General features: G+C 42.4%; 1 protein-coding gene across 1 annotated transcript in view; it reads left to right on the top strand.

Annotated features, from left to right (window-relative positions):
* LOC106750148 (leishmanolysin-like peptidase) overlaps positions 1-7,190 on the top strand; it is a 330,954-nt gene extending 323,764 nt beyond the window's left edge. The window contains exons 13-15 of the mRNA XM_014630276.1: positions 55-221; positions 1,967-2,086; positions 2,528-7,190. Of these exons, the coding sequence (XP_014485762.1) occupies positions 55-221; positions 1,967-2,086; positions 2,528-2,686 (446 nt within the window). The 3' untranslated portion in view covers positions 2,687-7,190. The remainder of the gene's footprint in view (positions 1-54; positions 222-1,966; positions 2,087-2,527) is intronic.
* Positions 7,191-13,441: the final 6,251 nt, after the last annotated feature.

Genomic DNA, 13,441 nt, shown 5'->3' with positions numbered 1-13,441 from the left:
CTTTCGCCTCCTTTCCCTCTCGTTGGCTCGCCCCAAGTGGACCCTTTCTTTCAGATCCGGACAAGAATTTCGCGTTAGAGAAATATGGCCCGCACTCGAGGTGCTTTGACCACACTAACGACATGTGGGAGGAGAGAACTTGCAAACAAGCGCGCCAGTGGCAGCATTGGGGCTCCGGTTGTTACCTGTACAAGTGCGAAGCCGGCAGACTGCACATTATGGTGAGTACTTTACATCGCGATACCGCGGACGCTCGTAAAGGTTTCCGTAACGGAGTTACGAAACCGTGCGGATCGAGATCGGGAGACGATATATATCGCATTCGCGCAACAACTGATAGGAAATTATAGTCATTCTCGGCGCCAACCTACTTGATTATTTTAACCATAAAAACAGGAGAACCGTTTTTCTAGTAAATGTTATGCTATATTATCAGTGATAATAACCTTATATATGCATAATGCAGACTATTATAAAATATGGTTGGCACCGAAAGTAACTATAATTTTGTATTAGTGCAGGATTTATTTGAGAAACTCTCCCCATGCATTACATCGTATTATTTTTCTTGCCACATAATCGTACAAAGCAGACTTAGTTTGGTAATGTGGATATAGAAGAAAGAATTTCGCTGTTACGTGTTACTGGGTTGATGCAAAAGTTCGTTCCGTTTCATAGGCCGGTATTCATAGTCAAGCCAGACAGCACAATGTCTAAAGTCGGGACATAAGACTTCTTTAAAACATCTTTAAGACGTCTTGAAGACGTCTGCACGTAATACGTCTTAGAGACTTCTTAAGGATGTTTTAAAGACGCTTATGTCCCGATTTTGGATGCTGTCTGAAAAATCTCGGAGAAAAATCGACTTTTCCTCCTTTTATATTTCTTCAGTTTCTCTTTCAAGGGTAGAAAAATTCGTCCAGAAAAATGCACATTCAGTTAAACTTTGCTTCAGTTAGAACCTATCACATTTACTTTTTCTATAAAGAAGATAAGAAGATAGGAAAAATCCGCGGAAAAATGGGAAAAAATCTGGCTTCTTTCCGAAATGTTAAAACTATATATAGTATAGCCAATCGAAACGATCTGTGCATTATCTGAAGACGAACTTACGACGATTTTCAACATAGAATATAGAATCTAATTATGGATACATTGGCCTTAATCAATTTTTCGTTCAGATAGTCCATAATTTCTATGAATGCAAGATCATGCAGTCATCGGAAAGATGACAGCTTATCGAACAAAAAACGGTGTATATTTAAAATTGATCGATTGTATTTTAAAATAAATGAACGTTATATATACATTTTGATTAAAAAGCGGAACGTATTTTTACACCAATCCAATATGCGACGATGGTTTTTCATGAAAGACATTTGCATCATACTTGCCTGACGTTGATAACGAACGTGATATACATGTACAGAATGTGTCAAAAATTGTGGTACGGTCAGTGTCATGCATGCTGTGCCGTTCCTAAGATAAAAAGTTACACGATTCTCAACCTTACATATAACGCATAAAGTTGAAAATCGCGAAAGTACCATTAGTTATAATGACTCTAATTATGATTACAAATTGTGTAACAATACAAAGTTTCAATCTAGGAAAATGGTATAACATATATTACACCGACTGTACACTCGGTTTCTAAATAGTTTGGACACTTTTTTCCGATGCAGTTTGGAACGCAATCCAGTGGTCCGATGGGAGAACTTGTTTTTCGGAAACGAGTTCTCCCATTGAACCATCATTTGCATCCCAAATTGCATCGGAAAAAATGTCCAAATCGTTTAGAAATCGAGTGTATGACGGAAAAGGAGATGTTTTCCCGCGCAAAAGTGAATCGAGAATATAGATTGAAATTGTAGGTTTCATACGAGGCTTCGTTCTCGAGGAAATCCAATTTGAAATTCGTTGGATACACGTGTGAATTTGACTGTATATCTCTCTTACTACGCAGGTCGGCAACTATACTTACACCTGTTATCACGCCGGGCAAGAAATCATTATAAGAATCATGCAGAACGGATGGCTGCATAAAGGTGCCCTGATCTGTCCCCCTTGCCGAGATATCTGTCAGGTGAGGAAGCGACTTGAAGGCACGAATTGCAGTAACCCAGATAGACATTTCGGTATATTGTCTGCATCGTGGTTAATATAAATACGTCAAAATGCTTTCCCACAAGAAACATTTTGTCGGTACATAAAAGATCATCCGGTGGCGTGAAAATTGCAGCGATATTCTGATGCCATCTATTTTGCCCGAAAGAGAACGCGATTGAACCAGAATTATCGATAAAAAGTCGATACTGGATTCGTGGTGTGATAAATATTTCTTAAAACAAATACGTTTTAAATATATCGTGCTGTTGCGACGGCATCACGAAGCATACATTAGATGTTTTTATGCTACGTTCCGTCAGCATTTCTGTCTTTCTGGGAAGACGCGATGAGTGGTAGCGATCATTTATATATTTAACGATATATTTATATATTTAACGATCCGCTTTATCTTCTCAAGATGGAGTTCAAAGCGCGGGGCGAATGGTGCAAGCCAGGGGACGAGCATCCACCTTCCACGTATTACCACAAAGACTATCTCCACTGCGCGTCCCCAGACAGTATCGGCCTAAGTATATCGGCGCTCGTCATCGCGCTCCTTTCCCCCGTCGTCAGATGATACGCCGTTCGCTTTAGTTAATATTTTAGCGTATTGAGTCCCGGGTTTAAAACAACGCTCATTGACCCACGTACCGTGCGACGATAACATTTTTCAGTCCGACATGAGAATAGTTTATTTTCTGCGATAAGGCGCAACTGTGTACGAATCTTCTTCTCTTTCCCCCCTCTCTCTCTCTCTCTCACTCTCTTTCTCTCTCTATCCCCCCCCCTCTCATTTATTGTTGAAAATCTAATGGATATCGACTGAGGTGACAATCGCAATTCGATTTGATCGTCGATATGTGACGAAACGCGCAGCTAAATGATTCGAAAGGTTCGACGATGAAAGAACCGTCATCATCGATAAGCTTCAATTACGACATATTAAGTTTTCACAGGTCGAAAGACCCGTGGTGATGACAAGGCATTTCATTGAGTGCCAATCTCGTATTGTATACGCTTCCTCGATCGCTTATCCGTTTACAGCCAACTTGCTGGTATCGTTGTTGCATACACGTAGTCGTTGCGATTATCTCCTGTGCACGATTGTCTCCGGTCGTTGCTTCGAGTGCGAGCGATGTTTGACGAAAATTGAGGAATCTCGGTCACTACTCGATCCAACTGTGATGAATCATTAATACTCGATAGGTAGTCAATCGCCAGCGTAACCCGACTGATGTATGTACACACGGACTGCGAGCACGGCTGCCGGGACGAGCACAATTCCGGAATTTCACGCGCGGGAACCACGAGGCGTAAGCTAATTGTGTAAATTTAAGAGAACGGGAGGGACGTTACGCGTCGTCGGCGAACGGCCACGTCGATGTATATTTTTTCTGGGATGTACCTATGCGTTGAAAAGAAAAAGGGGGAAATAGAATTGCACATCGCAAATGTATGCAAATAGCATGCGGTCGGCAGTCCACGCTACCTACGCGAAACGGTCTGTTATTTCGTCGGCGACGTGCGGCGTGTTTCTCCCATACACAACCGTCTCTGGGAATTATATGTTAATTAGATGTCACACAAGTAATGAAGCTTTGATTTCGACATCGACACGGCAGAAAAGGATTTGGAGTTTGCGTTCCCTCGAGAATTACGGCGCGTATAAACGTATGATACATTCTCCCCGTCGCGGTCTGTATTACCGAGAGAGAGATTCGTGACACATTCCTGGTGACACGTGAGTGAGGGAGCTCATGTGTGTTGAAGGCAGGTCATATCGAACAATATCCGCGCGCGTGTGTGTGTGTGAGGAACCGAAGCGATTGGGAAGTATGCCTGTGGTAGATCCGTTCACCGAAGATTGTCTGCGAATCTGGATGGGTATCGTGAATGTATGCGACATAGTACAAGTAAGACTTTGTACATATATGTATACATATATAGCTGAAGGCCATTGAAAACGCCCCATCCAGAAGGACGTATCCGATTGGGCCCGTCATTACAGGACGTTTCCGGCCATTCATGAAGCCACTTGAACCATCTCGTATGAACCCATAATTGTTTTGCCGATGAACTGGGAGACCACCTGGTCTCGAGTCTTCTGTTTTTCCATTTACCAACTTTCAGCCCAATCCGATATATCCTTAGGGCGACCTTTCATTAATTCCGGTGAAATTCAACCGACGGTTAACTCAACGGAATTCGATATCAGTTTTATTGATCGGTTTAGCAATTGGCTGGTCGTCGTTTAATCAGTCAATTTGGTTAACCGGAGTTGGTGAAAGTGGCCTTTAGTGTGTTAAAAGACAACCGACATCTAATAGTGCAACATACACGCTATAGTGACTTTTACATAGCGTAATATCGAAGTCTAAGGCCCGTACTGAGTTGTTACTTAAAACTTGCTTCAAGTGAGACACTCAGATACGATTTCAGAGTTAGATCAGAATTTTTCAGTTAAATCGCTGTTACGGGTAGAACGTCACGTGCATTGTGAAATTTAACTGAAAAACTTAGGTCTGACTCTTCATTCAGGTCTGAGTATCTCATTCGGGACAAGTTCCAAGCAACGACTATTAATACGGGCCTAAATAATTAGAGTAACACCTTGTTCGACGGGCTCGACATTGATGCGACGGGTCATCGAGGGCCGAGAGCTTCTTGAATTTTCCGTCACCGAGTCGCATCCAGTTTCTACTATTTTCGTGGTTCTTACCCTCGGATTCACCCTCGGATCTAATTCACGTTCGTAACGTATAACTGCGGCGAAGATACTCGCGAGATATGATTTTCCGGTGCTTTTTCACGGATATAGATATATCGGCGCAATGTTTGGCGCAAATTAGTCGTTAATTGAGAGACATCACGGATAATACACATTATCGTATTGGGGGAAAAAACGGCAAGTGTGAGTACACGGAATGTACACGTACTAAAGTCTGTATATTAATCACGATAAGATATGCCGCTGTTTTCTTCTTCTCATTCTCCATATTTCCGTGTTATTCAATCTCGGTTAGCTCGAAACTCGATTCGGGCGCAACAGCGGAGCGTTCACCTTGTCATTCGCGAGACGGAGAGGTTTTGATATCGAAGCATTCTTTGTCGCATTCCAGGAGAGAACGCGCGAATTTATCATTTACCCGAACTTTTATAACACAGGTGTCTCGGCATGTTCGGGGGATTTTAGCACATAATTACGAGAGAGCGCGTTTGATCTAATTTTGTACAGAGAGAGATCGTTGAGATTCAACACGTATCTCGCGTATTCTGTAAAATATTTGAAGATATCACGGTATCGTATCGAATAACGAGATGCACATTCGAGAAGATTTCTCGTGGAATCTCCGCGATGTCGTTGTCGCGCGACGGATTTTAATTGGTTTGACGCGCACCATCCGAGCGATGTTGATAACTGACTCAGGGCGCGTCGAGTATCAGAAAGCGAGTGCGGCAGGTTTAAATGCGTTTCTACAAGGCCCAACTAAGAGGATAGATACGAAAGATATATATATATATATATATATATATATATATATATATGTATGTACTTGTGTAAGGGTGTGCGCGGCGCTATCGAAATACGTATATCATAGATTTTATTCGGAGGGACGCCGTTACGCTACGAGACTTCCTCACGAGAGAACGGTTGTACACAAACTCGAGCGAAATTGTTGAAACAACGTACGTTTTGACTCGTTGATTTGTTATTTTGTTTTCGATCTCTGTCGTAACTGTCCACTTCGTCGGCTACGACTGCTACGAAAGGCGCTTCGCGACAAGTAAAATTGCAAAAGGTTCCAATCAGTAGCGCATTGTAATCGGTTGCGCGGCTCCGGAGACTCGGGAACGGATTCCCCGGTTTCATTCGGTCGATGCGAGCCTGAGGCGTATGATATTTACGAATGGTTATAAATATAATTTCCGTAGGATATGTAACGCTTCTGATGAATGAGAAATATTTTAAGGCATATCGAGAAGACGATGTGTATCGAAAGAGGAGGATATTAGTTTTCCGACTAGGTTTCGGATCGCTGCGAATAATTTGCAGTATCTTTGTTACTATTGTTACGATAGAATAATCCAATAACCACTTCAATATCCTACCAGTTAATTCTGAAGGTATAATATGTGTATGTAGATTAATTCATATTTTATCTCTACTCTTGAGTATAAAATTTGTGCCATTATGGAAAATGGAATGATTCTTCGTATCTCGCTGCAATCAATCACGGAGACACGATTTCTTTTTTTCTTCATTGCAAGAAACTCGTTCGGGAAATTGTTTCAACATCGGCAGAGATGATTCAATGAGAAAGGAGAATAAATAACTTAAATATACATATATAGAATTTAAATACGTATTTCTCTACGTAAGCTCTATGCAGGATATGTTTAAAAAGTGAGATTATTTTTACAGGTATCGCGAGAGATTGATATCACGACCGTAAATATACCATATACCAATTTACGAGCGTACTTGAGTTAAATATAATGAGAGATAACGAGCGATAGTCGATAAGTTTTAGCATTAACGCCGATTATTGCATACGCAAACCTCGTCGTCGGACCGGTGCGATCGACCCTCCCTTCAGGAATTTCATTTTAACGTGATTATAGGAGATCCTCTGTTTGCTTTTGGAATTATACAAATAATAGCCTGTAAATCTCGAAAGCGCTGATCCCGAAGATATCTTGGAAATATTTTGGCCGAAAATGAGCTTATAGCTGAGATATAAGGAAAACCATATCATAAATGGTACGAACGTTACCACGCTGAAGGATTTACAAAGTTCAATTATGCGTTAATTATTCACGATGGGTTCTTCTCTCGGTTGGAAAATACGCGAAACTCTATCCGCAATGGATGATCATCAAGTCACGAGTGCACTTTGAAACGTATTTTGACTGAGTTACCTAATGCGAAACGCACTAAAATCAATCCGACAATGAAGTATTTAAGCCACTTCTTTGCATCGCAGCACACTTCAAAAGTGCTCACTACCTCGGCTATGTTAAGCGATCTATACTTTATTGCGAAATTATCACTAAAGGGATATATATATATATATATATATAAGCGANATATGTATATATATATATATATATATATATATATATACACACAAAATAAATGATTAAGAGTTTAGAATATAAAAGTGTTGTGTTGTGAGATTCTCCCTCGAAATACATCGTGCAGATATTATTTCCATGATGAGGTTACTTTGGTCCAAATTTTGAAAATATTGATTTCTTAGCTACTTAGCAGATTGTTCGATTTAATTAGTTCTGATTCAAAAATGTAGGTAGTAATACTAATTAGAAATTACAACAACTTATACGTAATCATATATATAATGCATTGTTAATATTTAAGAATTTTTGATTTGTTACATTGATTCAAGAAGAGTTTCTCCAAATTCACTTCCAAATCAATGGAATATAGCACTTGGGACAAAGTTACTTCAAATCCTGACAGCATTGTCCCAAATTTCCAATAATTTTTCGAATTTTTAAAAAATCGAAGAAACTTAAAATACTCGCTAAAATTTCACCATTATTCGTTGTCATAAAGAAGAAGAAATTATATTATTATATTAGATGTAATAACAACTGATAGTTTTTTTTAATTTTATCTAGTAGATAGAAAAGCGTTAAATTTTAGGTCAAAGTTACCCGACATTACGATACTTACGAATCCCTTGATACGATCCCATGACGAATAAATAGCAACGGAGCATTTTCATCGTACGAATTATTTATTGACAAACATACGTCATGTTATAGGTATATACATCATTTTGCGATACAGTCGTGTTTCGCAAATTGTCCGTAACAGTACGAAATAAAGCCGCCGTATCGAAAAATTCTAATAAAAAGGCCGAAGAAGATTTTTATACTAAACTACGCGCGTGGCGAGGATCCTTCGACGAAATAGTTGAGAGTCTTCATTCGGCGACGCGACGCTATCGCGACTTACGTGGAGACTTGCACGCACAAATCCCAAGTTAAACGGAATAATTAGAGTTCGTCGATTGAAAAATTAGGTATTCTCTGCCACGTCGGTTTTTACAGTTTACTCTTACTTTAGTCGACGTGATAATAAAGTTACTGACCGACCTGCGATCGATTTTCACTCGACTCATTATTCTTCCTTTCTCTCTTTCTCCCTCTCTCTTTTTTTCTTATCTTTCTAACAATTCTCGTCTTAGTTTGGAAAATACGATACCTAGCGGATAAGTAGGTTTTTTATTGCGATGTACATACGGCTAGTGTCGCTCTTTCGTACGATTTACATACATATACATATATACTTCTCGTGTGCATCGTGTGTCTGTGTGTACACACGCAATCTGGCTCTAAATGCGAGAAATTTCGTAATTACCGTCCTGCGCTGAAATACCTCTCGAAATAATTATCGTTATTGCTGAATCGGCAATTAAAACTTGTCGCACATTAATGCGGAAATTAATTCGTCATGCACCGCACGCGCGAAGTTGTTTTCCACAACGTTGCCGTAATTTCCGATAAATTATTTACAGGGTAATGACTCAACGCATTTCTAAAGATATAATGGAGACTTTCTTTTTATTATTTCACCGCAATTAATCAACGCCAATGACCAATCGACGATAATTGAAATGCCGTACAAAACGCGCGCGCGCGTTTATCGCTCTTATTAAACGACTTACGGCGCTCAATTCCTGTTTTACTCCGCGAGAAATACTTAACCGAATTCAACCGACCGATGCGTAGCGATCTTCCGCAGAGCTTGTGCGACATTTGTGTGTTTCTCAATTTTATTCTTCTTTCCTTTTTTCTCTTCTCTTCAGTCCATGCTACCGATTTACAAAAAGTTCCCCGATTAAGGCATTCGTTCGGTGGTGTGTGTGTGGGTGTGTGATTAATAAAAGTCTCGCGGTTTTATTTCTTTTTAATCAACGCTTCTCTAACTAGGCGCCTTGTGTTGCTTTACTTTTTTTTCTAGCTAATGGTCTTACCTAAAGTTCTACCTACGCGTAGTCGATATACGTCGAGTTGTTGAATACAAAAACGATTCGCATTCGATACGAAAGTAGCGGTGAATCGCGGCATCGACGTCGCGAAGACAGCCGAGCTGTCTCGTGTCGGCCGGTGAATCATTCGCAGGCAGTGTTTCATCCTTACGACTGTCCTTTTCGTACAGATCGCAGACCCCTCGTCGCATCGGTTCCCTATGTCGAGGAAGGCGAAGTAATATGCCAACTTCTCTCTTTTTCTTCCTTCTTCTTGTTTCTTCCTATCGCTTTGTGCAACTATCGCTAAGTTCGCGTTTGAATTTTATCACGTTGAGAAATTTCAATGACCTTCTCTCTCTTAAAACTCTTAGAATCTCTCGTTTCTTATTCCTTTCGTCGTGTCTGAGCCCTCACAGTACCATCTTTCGAGTTTTAGCCCATTGTTATCATCCAATATTCCACCAGTATCAAATCGGCCTCTATTCACTAAAAATCGGCACTGAGCCAGTACCTCGCCAGCGTTTACTTCCTATTTGGGGTGCCATCGCTCGAGCTGTGCTCGATCCGACTCAGGAACCCGGACTGGAACCGAAACCGAAAACCGTGTGGAAACCGGTATTTTTGTCGGAGCCGTAAACCGAAATTTTACAAAGCCTATAGAACCGGAACCGAAATCGGAACCGTTCGATTTTTTTCGGTCTCTTCACGTTCACGATTTCGGTTCTTATTCTACGATTTTAAGTAATCGTATTTTCCACTTCACAATAGAATTCTAGTTCTCACGAGAAAGCAGAACATATTCTCCGAATATTTTCAGAATCTGCGTAATTTACATGTACCGTTAGGAAGAGGTTACAAATAACAGGGGTAACGTTATATATCGAGAAAAGAGCAGAAGATGGAAATAGTGAAGAAATGCCACTTATATCGAGGAAATATTATTTTTTCTAACATATTATCATATACGTATGTATATATATATACGTATAATTTAAGTCAATAAAAATGTCAATAGGGGGAAACAAGTTTAAGGAACCAGAACCGAAAAAACCGTAATTTTACGGCTCACCGATACTTTCATTGTCCAGGAAACCGAAGGCGAAAGCGGAACCTTCATTAAATATTTTAGTGGACCGGAACCGGAGCGATATTTTCATTTCCGGGTCCCTGGAGTCCGACCGACCGCCCGTGCCACACCAGAGCACACGAGTGTCTACGTGTCTTAACCGATTAGATGAGGATGCATCCTGATCTCCTTTTCTCACACGCCCGCGAACAGGGACTTTTCACAAGCAACCTCTCTCTCGCTCTCGATGAAATCTCGAACGGAGCGGGATGAGAGATCTCGAAGCTTCGTACTTCAAAGAGCCGCCGCCGAGTCTGAAGCACACGCTTCGTTATCAGCTGCTTGAAAACAAGTAACGACCCGCTCTCCGCTGTTAATTTAAGCTAATGAAGTGTCGCCGGTCTTGAGACTTTGTCTTCGGGAAAGCGCGCGAATGCGACAAACGCCCCGGATATTCACGCGAGCGTGTTCTCCTCCGGCGATGTAGCATCGATCTCGGAGAGGCCGCCGTGTGTTGTAACACACACCGTGCGGATATATAATAAATATTCCCCCGCACCGCTCGCGCGCGAGCGATGTATGTACAATTATAAATTGAAAGCGCGTTATTATTTCACGTCAACCCCCGGAACTTGGCGGAACGCGAAACAACGTCGCTTGAGCTCGTAAGTGTCGGTCTGCAATAGGTATTTGAATCCTTGAGAAATCGACTAATCACAGTTAATTATTCTCCTCACATTCGACTGTGAATTTCTCAAGGCTCAAGGCTTAAAATACTTATCGTAGGCCGATACTCAGCGAGCGTTCCCGCACATCTCCGACCGCCCCGACACCTTCCTCTTCCGGGCGAGAAAGGCCTACGTCTCTGCGCTAAGTAATTTCTTCTCTCGCATACACACACGCGCCGGAAGATCCCGCCGACTGCCTACCAACACACAACGCTAAAACATACACGGCATCGATTCCGTGTTTCTCGTTTAAAGCGGAGATACCGTTGCGGCACCTCGGATATTCCGACGAATCCTCCGATAACGTCCGATGCAGCTTCGCGGATCTCCCTCGAGCCACCTCGGGATTCCCTCGCGGCTGAGAGCCGAACGAAAATTGAGCGCCGACTTCCAGCGAAGAAGGAGAGTCCACGCGCGTTGCGATCGACACGGATTTGTCTTGTTTTCCTCACACAAGACTGTTTTCCGCCGTATCGTCCTATCCGTTACGCTAAATAAACGCCGTTAATTCGCTTCTGGCAATACCGAGACGAATTCTCCCTCCTTGGCCGCGAATAACTCGTTCAAATCGAGATTCAGAGATCGCGGATCCGTGGCTCTGTCTTTCTATCTCTGTAGTGTGCGTGCTCGATCGTGGTATAAAATTCTGCGATATTAAAAGGGGATGATCCGTTCCGGACGATTATCCCGACCCGTACCGCTCGCGCGTCCTCGTCGGGGGGTGGTTTTTTCCCTCTTTTTCCCCGTGTCCCTCCCTCTCTCTCTCTCGCTCTCGTGCGAAATATATGTGTAACAACAATGTTCGTGACGTGGATATAAGGGTTTGGCATTATGCATTGGCCGGTTGCCAATGAGCTCTCGAGCTTGAGCAAACAACAATTACGCATTAAAGTCCCTCACCTCGCCCTCTCGTTTATTCCCGCGCGCGCGAGGTATATCGTTTCACTCGACGCGCGACCCCACCGTTTCTGCGACCCGCGAACGCGTCCCTAAACGGTCGCGCCCGGCTACCAAGGGACGGTTAAATTGTAGTTTAAAAAAGAACCGCTCCTCTCAATTCTTGCCTCGAAAATAAACCGAACAAATCCGTAGGGAAAATGGCAAACTCGAGTTTTCCCCCCCATTCTTCTCGTTCGTTCGCGAAGAGAAACTGAAAAAAAATCGCGGGAAAATTGAAGGAAATCGGATTTTTCCCCGAACCTTTAAAATTACGGGGGTTACCACGGAAAATGAATTTTGAAATTTCCCGACTTTTTCGTGCTCTCCAAACGGCAGTGGCGAATTTTCCACGAACAATATGTAATCTCCAACGTCTAGAAGCGGGGATCGCAGGAAAGGTAACTTATATTATTACAAGATCAACACAAGCTTAAAAGTTTAGTAACGTAATATAATTCTGAGTGTAAATTTAGGCCGACGAGTGAAAATCCACGTTTTTTTATATCTTTCCCTGATTTTTTTCAGTTTTCCATGACATTTTAAATTTCTATGACTTTTCTCGGTTTTCTCCGGTTTTCCAGGTCTGCGGCAACTTGGAACTAGAGATGTTAATTTCAACTATTCGACAACTATTTCAACTACCCGAGTTTCTCAATAACCGAATATACGGCTGAAATTTCAGACGTTACAAATTATTATTGACCTTTTTAACGATAACAGATAACGATAATATCTGAAATTAACCGAATATTCAGTCACTGAATGACTCGACGGAAGGTATTTACAGTCGGATGTTGCATTTAAAACCGTCTTAAGACTTCATCTTCAAATGTTTCGTAACCAGTGAAACGAGCCGTACAGTATCTGTCGGACAAAGACTTAAGACGGTCTTAAATATAAGATCCGTTTACGAATACCGGCGTCTCGGATACCCGGGTAATCGAAACTGACAGCCCTGTTTGAAGCTACATATAAAATTAAAATCCCCTCCCCCGGCGATAACTTTAACCCTCCGCTGCCCGTCTTGATCGAGAAGTTGGCGAATAAGAAGAGACGGCTGGAATCCGAAGTATGCCATGACAACGATCCGTGCCTTCAAACATTTATGCGTTCCGACGGGGCGTAAAAAAGGAAGGAGGTGAAGCGTACACGAAGTTATACGAAGGAATCACGAAAGAGGGAAACAGGAAGAAGAGGAGGAAAATATACGAAGAGAAACAAGCGGAGGGAAAGAGTAATTTCGTAGCCGAGCGCACCGCTCGCTCGCGCTTTGGCACACTCGCGCGTTAATCAATCGCCGAAAAACTGGGGGGGGGGGNNNGGGGGGGGGGGGGGGATGATGCATTCCGCGACGCTAACACTCGCGAAGTACCGCTCCCCCTCCCCTCTCCCCCGTGATTAAATATCTCACCATGTACATCGCCGAGAGAGCGCGATTAGTATCCCTGCAGTATCGCGCGCCGTAATTAATTCCCGTAATCGATCTCGTCGCGACGAGTTAATCGGCGCTGTCGACACGCGCGTTTCCCTCGTCCCGAGCAGCTCGCGGTGTCGGCGCGCGCGAGAGATCGCGACGACGAGCCGGCTTAGCGCGGCTC

This window comes from Dinoponera quadriceps, unplaced genomic scaffold (genome assembly GCF_001313825.1).
Source record: "Dinoponera quadriceps isolate SergipeBrazil2010 unplaced genomic scaffold, ASM131382v1 scaffold4585, whole genome shotgun sequence".
NCBI classification, from domain to species: domain Eukaryota; kingdom Metazoa; phylum Arthropoda; class Insecta; order Hymenoptera; family Formicidae; genus Dinoponera; species Dinoponera quadriceps.
Note: the sequence above shows the minus strand (reverse complement) of the source record. Positions and strands in the feature narration are given on the sequence as shown.